Source organism: Belonocnema kinseyi, chromosome 1, assembly GCF_010883055.1.
Source record: "Belonocnema kinseyi isolate 2016_QV_RU_SX_M_011 chromosome 1, B_treatae_v1, whole genome shotgun sequence".
Taxonomy (NCBI): domain Eukaryota; kingdom Metazoa; phylum Arthropoda; class Insecta; order Hymenoptera; family Cynipidae; genus Belonocnema; species Belonocnema kinseyi.
In genome coordinates, this window is record NC_046657.1 from 73,386,844 (window position 1) to 73,399,756 (window position 12,913).

Below are 12,913 nucleotides of genomic sequence, written 5' to 3' on the forward strand. Positions count from 1 at the left end.
CCGGTTTCATCAAGTTAGAATTTTCGTTAATTTTATAGTCGGGACAAGTGTCCAGTTTTGTCAATTGTTCAAATTCGTCAAGTATTCAGTGACTTCAAATTTGTTCATTTTCATTAAATTTGTAGTGGCGTCAAGTGCCGCCAAGTTTCCAGTGACGTCAAGTTTGAATTTTCGTTAACTTTATTGTCGCGGCAAGTGTCCAATGATGTCAACTGTCGAAATTCTTCAAGTATTCAGTGATGTAAAGTTTTTTTTATTTTCGTTTGATTTGTCGTGGTTAAATTTCCAGTGACGTCAAGTGTCCACTGTCGTCAACCTTGAACTTTTGTTAAATTTGAACTGGCGTCAAGTGTCTAGTGTCGCGAAATTTGAATTATCGTGAAGTAATGAGTGTCGTCAAATGCCCAATGTCGTCAAATGGGAATTTTCCTTAAATTGTCAGTGTCTCCAAGTGTAAACATCAAAGTGTTTACAAGCGTCAACTGTCGCCAAGTGTCCACTATTCTCAAGTGTAGTCAAGTGTCCACTATCATCAACTGTACAGTGTCTTCAAGTGTTGTAAAGTGTCAATGCTCGTTAAGTGTCCTATCTAAGAATGTCAAATTTTCTCGTGTCATTAAATTTCGTTGAATTTCGTTAAATTTCCCGTGACGCCAAGTGTCCGATCGCGCCAAGTGTCCAGTACCGTAAAGTATTAGTGTCATCAAGTGTCAATGGGATAAGATAAGACGGGACAAGCCCAGGTGGTTACGGAACAAACCAGAATGGGATGTTTGCCCGCTGTTCCAGATTTAGGAATTCAATAGGGTAGCTTCTGCATCGCGATGGAATCGATGGACAACTACTGGACAAAAACTCCCGGGGTCTCTTCGATAAATAAAGTATTAATAATGCATGGAGAAAAATTATTCATACAGGTGAGCAGAAGCGATGATCTGGCAGAAACTATCACGGTTCTACGCAGCTAAGCGAATGCTGGGTAGCGGATGGCCATGACCTAAGGTAACCCAACCTACGACTACAACGTCGCTACTTTGTAGCTATCCGTTCTCGTAAAACTTGCATCAGCGGACACCAACATCATTTATTTCTCAGTTTAGTTTCGAGCCCGACATATCAAAAGATCTCAGATTATGAGTTGTTGACACCTCAGAGTGAGAGGACTGGTCGCGCTTTTGTAATCACTCACTTAAACTTGAACTGCTTCTGGCCAATGAATTTTCAAGATATACGATCATGCATTACTCATCGGTTTTTAAAATTATTTTTCTTCCTCTGAATAGGGTAAGATTAATAGTAGTCCATTGCTAGGGTTTAATTCGATCGTTAATTCACTAGAATTTTAGAAAAATCGGTCGATTTGTGTAGTTTGATTGAAATTCAATTTGAATTTGGTTCAATGTACGCTACTTAGCAAGAAGTCAATTTGAATTTAATTATTATTTAATTCTGATGGAATTTAATTTATTCGCTTGTTGCTAGAGTTGTATTACAATTTCTATAATGCAATTGGAATAACTGGAATTCAATTTCTAAAATAATTAGATTCAAATAAATGAAAATAAAATTCAATAATTGCTATATTTCAATTTGAATTTGGTTATTTACATAACTTAGCAAGAAGTCAATTTGAATTTACTAACATTCAATTTTAATGGAATTTAATTCCTATAATTAAATTAAAATATCTGGAATTGAATTCTTAGAATTGTATTTCAATTTGTATAATTCAATTTAATTTACAAGAATAGAATTTGGTTGCTAGAATTGAATTTAAACAAGAGATTTTATTTTTAAATGTAAAAAAAGTAATTTATATAATTAAAGTGTTTTAATTGAAAATCGAATTCTATATTTCAATTTTCATTGCTAGTACAGAGTTTACAAGCTGGAATTTAAGCTCATAGCTAGTTTTCAATTTCAACAAATAGAATTGAATTCAAATTGCTATAATTCCCTTTCAATGCATTAAATTTGAATTAATAAAATTAAATTTTATAAGAGGAATTGTATTTCAATTTATGTATATAATCTAATTTGAATTGCTAGAATATAATTTAGTTGCTAGAATTTCATTTAATTGGTAATTTAAAATTATAATTATTTTAATTGTAATCCGAATTCTATACTTCAATTTGAATGGATAGAATAGAATTTGGTGGCTAGAATTGACTACTTTTCAATTTTAATAACTAAAATTGAATTTCTCTAATTAGATTCGAATAAAAAGAAATATATTTAAATTTCAAACATACAATTTGTATCACTATAACAGAATTTAATTTCTAGAATTCAATTGAATTACTAGAATAAAATTTTAATAACTAGAATCAATTTTGAATTGATTCAATTCAACTTGTATCGCTAGAATTTCATTTCGATTTATAGAATTAAATTTTATTTACTAAATGAAAATTCAGTTGCTGGAATTCAATTGTAATGGCTGATATTCAATTTTAATGAGTAGAATAAAATTTTAATAGCGAGAATTCTATTTTAATAGCGACAATTCAATTTAAATTGCCAGAATTCCATTTAAATAACTAGATATCAATTTTATGTACTAGAATTCAATTTCATATGCCAGAATGCAATTTTAAATGTTAGAATTCAATTTCAATTGCAAGAATTCTATTTTAATAGCTACACGGAGAGAAATTTTCTGAAATTAATTTACACAAAGGCTGCTTGATCTTATTCTAAATTAATCGCAAGAACTAAAATCTCAGATCCCTTGCTTTTAAAGCAACGGCCGATGCTTTAAGAGCAATGGTTCCGAAATCTTAGTTTTTGCGCCAAAGCTAGAATAAGATCAAGGAGCAGTTTCATGAATTAATATCTTGAAATTTCTTTCCGAGTAGAATGAAATTTTAGTTGCTAGAATTCATTTTTAATAATATAATTCAATTTTAATTGATAAAATTACATTTTATATCTAAGAATGCAATTTTAAATGTTATAATTCAATTTTACATGATAGAATTCAATTTTATATTCTAGAATTCAATTGTATAGTCTAGAATTCAATTTTGAATAATCGAATTCAATTTCAACTGCCAGAGTTCTTTTTTAATAGTTATGAATTATTTTTATATGCTCGAATTCAATTTCAGTTGCCAGTATTCTATTTAATATCTGGAATTCTATTCTAATTTCTGAAATTCAATAGAATTAAATTTTATATGCTTGAATACAATTTTAAATGTTACAATTCAATTTTATTTGCAAGAATTCTATTTTAATAGCCATAATTTAATTTTATATGCTAGAATTCAATTTTGTAATAGTTAGAATTCAATTTTACATGCTAGAATTCAATTTTATATTCTATTATTCAATTGTAATCAATAGAATTTAATTTTATAGTCTAGAATTGAATTTTATTTATTCAAATTCAATTTCGACTGCCAGAGTTCTTTTTTAGTAGTTATGAATTTTATATGCTCGAATGCAATTTCAATTGCTAGAAGTCAATTTCAGTTCCCAGAATTCTATTTTAATATCGAGAATTCAATTCTAATTTCTAGAATTCAATAGAATTCGATTTTATATGCTGGAATACAATTTTAAATGTTATAATTCAATTTCAATTGCAAGAATTCTATTTTAATAGCCAGAATTTAATTTTATATTGTAAAATTCAAATGTAATCAATAGCATTCAATTTTGTAGTCTAGAATTCAATTTTGATTAATCGAATTCAATTTCAATTGTTAGAATTCAATTTCAGTTTCCAGTATTCTATTTAATATCTAGAATTCAATTCTAATTTCTAGAACTCAATAGAATTAAATTTTATATGCTTGAATACAATTTTAAATGTTATAATTCAATTTCAATTGCAAGCATTCCATTTTAATAGCCAGAATTTAATTTTATATACTAGAATTCAATTTTGTAATAGTTAGAATTCAATTTTATATTCTAGAATTCCATTGTAATCAATAGAATTCAATTTTATAGTCTAGAATTCAATTCTGATCAATCGAATTCAATTTCAATTGCCAGAGTTCTTTTCCAATAGTTAGGAATTATTATTATATGCACAAATTCAATTTTAATTGTTAAAATTCAATTTCAGTCCCGGAATTCTATTTTAATATCGAGACTTCAATTATAATTTCTAGAATTCAATAGAATTCAATTTTATATACTGGAATGCAATTTTAAATGTTATAATTCAATTTCATTTGCAAGAATTCTATTTTAATAGCCAGAGTTTAATTTATTAAAAATCACTTTCAAGAGTTAAAACTGAATTTTAATCACTTACATTTTAGAGTCTAGAATTCAATTTTCTTTGCAAGAATGAAATTTTAATCGTTAGAATTTAATTTCAATTGTTGAACTTCATTTTCAGTAACCAGAATTTTATTTTAATGACAAGAATTCAATTTTATTAAAAAGAATTATAATTCATATGCAGGATTCTATTTTAATTCCTCGAATGTATTGCAAATGCTAAAATTCAATTGCAATTTTTTAGTTTGGCAAGAGAACAAAATTCGTATTAACACCCACAGAAATATTTGTTAGATTAAAAAAAAAAAGCATTATTTTTCTGTATTTACAACTTACCCAACTCTGTAGTCCGCACAAGATGGTGGTGGATTCCAAACTGTGCTGTGACAAAGCATCCAATCGCACCAGATCTGCAAAACATTTCCTCTCATTCTCGTTTTGAATATTAAAAAAAAAATAGAAATTAAATTTAAAAGTAAAAATTACAACAATAAAAAAATAAAAATAATAGATAGTCGAAAAGAGAAAGAATATAAAATAGTAAAACGCGACTCGTGGAGTCACTTTGTCAAAGGCAATAGAAAAAAGGGCAAAAGGGAAAAAGACGTTGCAATGTATTTGAGCTAGCGCACGTGAATCTTGTCCTACCTTATCGACAATATTAATAACCCAACCTCAGTTACGGAACCGCTGTCCCTGACTGGTCCATGATATTATTTCCTATTCCTACCGATCCCAATCCTGATAAGAATCAACCCCTCCGGCAGGGGTTCCTCCCGGAAGAAGAAATCGAGTCAAGGCTTTACCTATGAATCATGGAAGCTCCTGCTGCTGCTACATCATGAGTTACCAGTCTCTCTCTCTCTCTCTCTCTCTCTCTGTTTCTGGATGCCGTAATCTACAACTTGTAGTTTTGATCTCACCTCGAGAGAGACAGTACTTACGTGTGCAATGTGCATCTCAACAATACATAAAGGGGTAACCTTTCCACAGTGGATAATGCGACTCACAGTGGATAATCATTATTTAAAAATACTAATGTACGAAACATAATTAATTTAATTTAATTAAAAGTCCCGATACATGTGCTAATAAATCTAAATGAAAATTAATTTTTTTCTTTTATTTCTGCTCCTAATTAATGATTATCCACTCTAGGTTGCATTATCCACTGTAGGCAGGTCACAAAAAAAAATAATAATGTCAAAATAGTGTTATAAAATTTATCAAGTTTTGAATATGAACCAGAATGTCCTAATACAATTAAACTTAAATTCCGTTATTTAAAATGCAGGGTGGATACGAAATACTAATTTTGAAACCACCTAACTTTCCCTGATTTTTCCCTAAATGTTTAAAATTTTTCTTTTAGGTTTAATTTGCTACCAAGGAAATTAATATTATAAAATAAGATAATTTGTAAATAAATGGAATTAATTTTCTAATAGAAAAGATGATTTCATGAAAAATAGATACGTTTTTTTTAAATAGTTAAATTTCTAACCAAAGAAATGAATTTCTCTTTACTAAATGAGGAATTTCGAACCACAAAATAGATTTTTAAACGAGAAGATTAATTTTATGCAGCAAAGGTTCAACTTGATGAATTTTCAACTTAACAGCTAAATTTTCGACTAAAGATACATTTTCAAAAAAAAAAACGAAATAATTACATTTTCAGCTGCAAAAATTAATTTTCAAACGAAAAAAAAAAGAATTTTCAACAAAATAGTCCAGTTTTCTAAAAAGAAATTAATTTTCAACTATAATGATAAATATTAAATTTAAAAAAATGATCAAAAAAATACAAAAATTTCAATAGAATAGTTAAATTTTTAACCATAGAAATGAATTTTGAAGTAAAACAAGGAATCCATAACGACAAAAAGAATTAATTTTCAACCGAGAAGAATAATTTTCTACAACAAAAGTTGAATTTTCAACCAAATAGCTAAATTTTCGACTGAAGATAAAAAAATAACTTTAAACAAAATAGTTTAATTTTAAAAAAATTAATTTTAAATTATAATGGCAAATCTGCAAAAAAATTCATTTCTAATAAAATAGTTGAATTTTCGACTTTAAAGATGAACTTTCTACAAAATACACGAATTTTAAATAGAATAGTTAAATATTTAACCAAAGAAACGATTATTTTTACTAAATTAAGGATTTTTTAAACAAAAATAAATTTTCAAACCAGAAGATTCATTTTCTATAGCAACAAATTGAACTTTTAATCAAATTGATGAATTTTCAAACACACAGTTCAATTTTTGACTAAAGAAGACAAATTCACAAACAAATACGAAGTAGCTACATTTTCAGCGGCAAAAATTAATTTTCAAACAGAACAAAAAAACCAAGAATAATTTTCTACAACAAAAGTCGAATTTTTAACCAAACAGATAAATTTCAGATTAGGATAAAAAAAATAACTTAAAACAAAAAAGTTTAATTTTTAAAAAGGAAAAGAATTTTCAACTATATTGACAAATCTGCAATAACAATTACTCTCGACCCAAATAGTTGACTTTTCGACCTGGAAGATGAATTTTCTACAAAATATACAAATTTTCAATAAAATAGTTAAATATTTAACCAAATCTTTAATAAAAAATAATCAATTTTGAACGAATTAGTTGAATTTCGAACAAAAAAGATTAATTTTCAACGAAATAGAAAACTTTTCAACAAAATATAGTTCAATTTTTAACCAAAGAAATTAATTTTAAACTAAAATGAGAAATTTTTAAACAAAAAATAAATTTTCAACCAAGGATATTAATTTTTTACAAGAAAAGACAGATTTCAAAAAAATGCAATTTCAACTTTGAAAAAATCAATATTCAACCCAAAATTTACAGTTAAAAAATTTATTTTTAGTCACAAAAAACGAATTTTCAACGAAATAGTTGAATTTTCAACTAAGGAAGATCCATTTTTTTTACAAAAAATAGAATACTTATATATGCAGTTGAAAAAATTATTTTTCACAATAAAAAGGGAATTTTTAAAACAATAGTATGCTTTTTTAAACATAGTCAAAGAAATTAATTTTCCGAAAAATAAATAAATATTTAATTATAAAAAACAAATTTTGAAAAAAAAATGAAAAGTTAAATTTTTAGTTAAAAAAATTAATTTCTGCCAATTAAAAACGAATTTTAAAGAAAAGTGCTAGACTATGTAGTTGAATTATTAACGAAAAATGTAGCAATTTATATTTCAAACAAAAAAGATTTAAATTTTAATATTGAATTTTTGGCCAAGAACTTATTTTTTATAAAAAAATTTTATTAATTGGTTGAAAATTCGTATTTTTGGATAGATATTTCATTAATTTGATTAAAATTATTTTTCTTTCTTGAATAACAATTTTCTTTCACTGTAAATCAACTATTTTCTTCAACATTGTAGAAATTTAATATTTGCACTGAAAAATACAACTGTCTGATTAAAAGTTACTCTGTTTCGGTTGAAAATGAACTTTTTTTGAAAATTCACAACTTTGCGTTGAGAATCCAACTGTTGTGTAATAAATTGGTATATTGCGCTGGAGAGTTTTTACAATTTTGCAGAAAATTAAACGATTTTGTTGAACAGCAACTGCTTTTTTTAAATTAAAATATTTATTTGAAATATCAACTATGATATTTTTCGTTGAAAATTTATCCTTCTGGGTTGAAAATTCAACTTCTTGGTTAAAATAACATTCTTGTAAGTTCATTTTTTTGGTTAAAGAATCATAATTTTATTTGAAAATTCGTTTCGCTACGTAAAGTACGTGGTTAGTTATTGACCAACAAAATTAGGTAATCAATCATTAGCCACCTAAGCTAATTGGTCAATCATTGACCACCTAAACTAATTGGTCAATCATTGACCACCTAAACTAGTGGGTCAGTAATTATAGCCCACCTAAACTAGCTGACCAATTTTAGGCACCTAAAATAGTTGGTCAATGATTAGTTATCTAAACTGATTCGTCAATGATTGACCACCTAAACTAATTGGTCAATCAATAGCCATCTAATCGAATTGGTCAATCATTGTCCATCTAGTTAGGCAATAATTATAGACCACCTAAACTAGTTGGCCAATCATTAGTTACCTAAAATAGTTGGTCAATCATTGGCCACCTGAACTAAGTAGTCAATTATTAACCATCTAAACTAGTTGGTCAATAATTATAGGCCACCTAAATTAATTGATCAATCATTGGCCACCTAAATTAATTGATTAATCATTGGCCACATAAATTAGTTGGTCAATCATTGACCACCTAAACTAGTTGATCAATAATTATAGGCCACCTAAATTAGTTCGTTAATCATTAGTTACCTAAGCTAATTCGTCAATGATTGACCATTTAAACTAATCGGCCAGTCATTAGCCATCTAAAGTAATTGGCCATTCATTGGCCACCTAAACTAGTTGGTCAATAATTGTAGCCAACCTGAACTAGTTAATGAATAATTATAGGTCACCTAAACTAGTTGGTCAATCATTGTACATCTGAAATAGTCAGTCAATAATTATAGGCCACCTAAACTAGTTAGCCAATCATTAGTTACCTAAAATATTTGGTCAATCATTAGCCACCTACAATAATTGAGCAATCTTTAGCCACCTAAACTAGTTGATCAATAATTATATGCTACCTAAACTAATCGATCAATCATTGGCCACATAAATTAGTTGGTCAATCATTGGCCACCCAAACTATGTTACTAAATATTTAGCAAATGAACCAGTTGGTCAATAATTATAGGCCACCTAAAATAGTTGAGGAATCATTAGTTACCTCAACTAATTGGTCAATCAATGGCCACCTAAACTAATTGGCCAATCATTGGCCACCTAAACTAGTTGGTCAATAATTGTAGCCAACCTGAACTAGTTGATAAATAATTATAGGTCACCTAAATTAGTAGATCAATCATTAGTTACCTGAAGTTATTCGTCAATGATTGGCCACCTACAATAATTGAGCAATCTTTAGCCACCTAAACTAGTTGATCAATAATTATATGCTACCTAAACTAATCGATCAATCATTGGCCACATAAATTAGTTGGTCAATCATTGGCCACCCAAACTATGTTACTAAATATTTAGCAAATGAACCAGTTGGTAAATAATTACAGGCCACCTAAACTAGTTGGGCAATCATTAGCTACCTCAACTAAATTCTCAGTCATTGGCCACCTAAACTAATTGGTCAAGCATTGGTCACCTAAACTATGTTACTAATTATGTATTATATGAACCAGTTGGTCAATAATTACAGGCCAGCTAAACTAATTAGTCAATTATTAACCACCTAAACTAGTTGTTCAATTATTTTCCACCTGAACTAGTTGGTCAATAATGATAGACTACCTAAACTAACAAATCAATCATTGGTCACCTAAACTAGTTGGTCAATGATTTTCCACATGAATTAGTTGTTCAATAATTGTTCACATAAATTAGTTGGTCAATCATTAGCCACCTGAACTATGTTACTAATTATTCGGCCAATTAACTAGTTGGTCAATAATTGGCTAACTGAACCAATAATTGGATACTTAAACTACGTGCCCAATAATTAGCCACCTAAACCCTGTTACCAATTATTGACCCCCTCAAGTAATTAGCCATTTCTTGACCACCAAATTAGGTGTTCAATCATTATTCAACTAAACTACGTGATCAATTATTGGCCACCTGAACGACGAGGCCAATTATTAGCCACAAAAAAACATGTTACCAATCATTGGTCATCAAATCGAGGTGGCCGATCGCTGGGTTATTCCATTGACTCGTCGCGAGGACAGGACACGAGGGGCGAATTTATGTGAAAAGTACATTAATCGGGGTGTTGCTTGCATAATGAGTGGATACTCGTACGGTCCAGGTTCAGCTCATGACACTGACCACCAACGGATCGCGTGGGTGCAAACTCGCATCGCTTCATAAATCCTTGCTAGCTCAAACACGTTCACCTACAGGACTACAACGACAACAGAGAAAGAGAGACAGAGAGACAGAGGAACAGAGACAGAGCAATCGGATCGAGTCTCAAGAAAAACGATGGCGCCTTCAGAACTCTTCGAGCACGAAAGCTACCACATTTTACGAACCACCCGGGAAGTCAATTCTAGAGCAGAACTTGACTCTTATCGAATGATCAACACATTACAAAGTTCATAGTACCGTTTGATTAAAAAAAAAAAAAGAGACAAAGTTCGTGCACATTTTTTGGACTTTTCAAGACTCAGAAAAAAATTCTTTCTCATTTCCACAGATTTTCAAGCATTTTTCGCGGTTATTCAAATGTCCAAAGTGAAGTCCTCAAAACTGAAGAATACAGAGTTTGAAGTGTTCAAAAGGAATTTGTAAAAATATTTAAACTTTGATGAGTTTTGAATCGGAAATGCAAGCAAGGACTTTTATCTTGCAGGAGATGCCAACAACATTTCAGGAAGAACAATTAAAAACCGACGGCTTGAATTACTTTTTTTTTGTGTTGGTGGATGGATCAGTTTAACGACCAATATTTTCAAAAATAGATGCCCCTACATGTGAATGTAATAATCAAATGGAAATGTTGATGGACTAAGAATCGTTTACTTTTCCCTGGTATTATAAATAAAAATAGTGCATAAATCCTTGAAAAAATCATCTGAAATTCTTATTTTTACTTATTTCATCAGTAAATAATACTATTTAACAGAAAGAAGAAATATTTGCAGTACACTGGAAAAAAACATTTTTTGAACCAAATAAATTCATTCACTTGAATCATATTTCTTTGCATATCTTTTGTTGATCTAAAGAAATGAATTCTTGTGCTATATTTTCTCGATTCAAATAAATATTTCTTACATTCAAGAAAATGATTTCATTGATTCAAAATGTATTGATTCGGTCAAATCTGATTTTTAAAATTAATTTTTCCATACTTAAATCAAGTATTTAGGTTAATTTAAATCAAAGAACTAAGGATTTAATTAAAAATAATAATTTTGTGTTTAGATAAATATTTATTTCTTTAGTTGGAAGAAATATTTCATTTGATTACTAGAATTTAATTATTCATAACAAATAAAAATTTATTCCAACAAAGTAATTATTTTTTTTAACAAACATTTATTAATTTGGGGTAATTTTTTAAAATTTAATACTTCTTTAGATTAAAGAAATATTTCTTTTGCATAAGTTTGATTCCTGACGGAGGTGGATTTTTCATCGAAATTTCTGTTTCAGGTTCATTCAAGATTTTAAATTATCTGATTTGTTTATATTAAATATGTATAATATTAAGAATGTTAATTATAATTAGGCTGAAAGGATCCGGTTGTTGATTCAAGTAAATATGTACTACAATTGAAGTACGAACTACTTTATTTCGCCCGCGCGTTGTTTAGGCCAAAGAAATTTTTTTTTTTTAATCAGCGGGATAAATTTTTGCTTAAACTGTTTAAAAATTTGGTACAATCTGTCACTCATTTACTTGAAAATTTATTATTTTTTTCTTCAAATAATATTTCCTTTATTCAAGGAAATATTCCCCTCCAACCAATAGATCGCACTTTTAAATCACCCAATGTTAACTTAATCCTATTAAAAATTCTTTAAACTGAAATCAATCATTTTCTCCATCAAAGTTCTTATATTTATTAGCCTCAAATAAATATAGCTTGGAAAATAAACAGGTGTTTCACTTATTTCAGCTAAGTAAAATTCACTTGGTACAAGTAATCTTTTTTTTCATTGTATTAGTACGACATTTTTAGGATTTCTTTGACCCGGGAAGATGCCCTTATATTTTCAGTCGGGTGTCCATTCGTCCGTCCACCGTACTTTTTCTTCAAAAAGGGGAAATGAGGGGAAATTATAATTTGGGAAGTAGGTCAAGTAGGAGAAGTAAGGAGAAATGGGTAGATGACAAGTATGAAAAGACAGGGGAAATAAGGAGAGAAGAGGTAGAGGAAGTATGAAGAAAAGGGGGAAGGGGAAGTAGGGCAGGTAAGGGAAAATAAGGCCAAGGGAAATAGGGAAAATTAGGATATGGGACGTGTATGAAGTGAGAGCAAATGAGGGAAGGGAAAGTGAGGAGAAATAAGGAGATTAAGGGGAAATAAGGGAAGGGGGATTAGGGCGAGTAAGGGGATGTGAGCTGAAATATGAAAATGGGAAGTATAGAAAGTGAGGGCAAAATGAGGAGGGGAAGATGGAGGAAATAAGGAGATGGGATGTAGAGGAAGCGAGGGGAATGTGAGGGGAAGAAAAGCAAGTAAGGGAAAGTGAGAGGAAAAATGAGAGGAAATAAGAAGCCGGAGAGTATATAAAGTAAGGGGGAAATGAGGTGAGGAAAAGAAAAGCAAGTAATGGGAAGTGAGGGTAAATTATAAGAAAGGAAAAAGATAAACGGGAAATAAAAAGCTGGGAAGTAAAAGCAGTTAGGGAAAATAAGAACGGGGAAAGTAGGAGAAGTAAGGGAAAATAAGGAGATGGGAAGTAGAGGAAGTAAGGAGAAATGAGGCGAGGATAAATAAAATAATATTAGAGAGAATGAGGGGATAGGGAATATTAAGGTAGGTGAAGCACGAAAAGTGACGGGAAATCAGGAGAGGGAAAATAACAGAAATGTGGGGTATAGAATTAAGAAAATTTAGGGGGG

General features: G+C 29.4%; 1 protein-coding gene across 4 annotated transcripts in view; it reads right to left on the reverse strand.

The window, feature by feature from the left end:
* Positions 1-12,913, reverse strand: part of LOC117167463 (telomerase-binding protein EST1A) — a 356,887-nt gene that overhangs the window by 131,223 nt on the left and 212,751 nt on the right. For all 4 annotated transcript variants that reach the window (XM_033352451.1, XM_033352433.1, XM_033352441.1 and 1 more), the window contains one exon: positions 4,579-4,652. In XM_033352451.1, the coding sequence (XP_033208342.1) occupies positions 4,579-4,652 (74 nt within the window). The remainder of the gene's footprint in view (positions 1-4,578; positions 4,653-12,913) is intronic.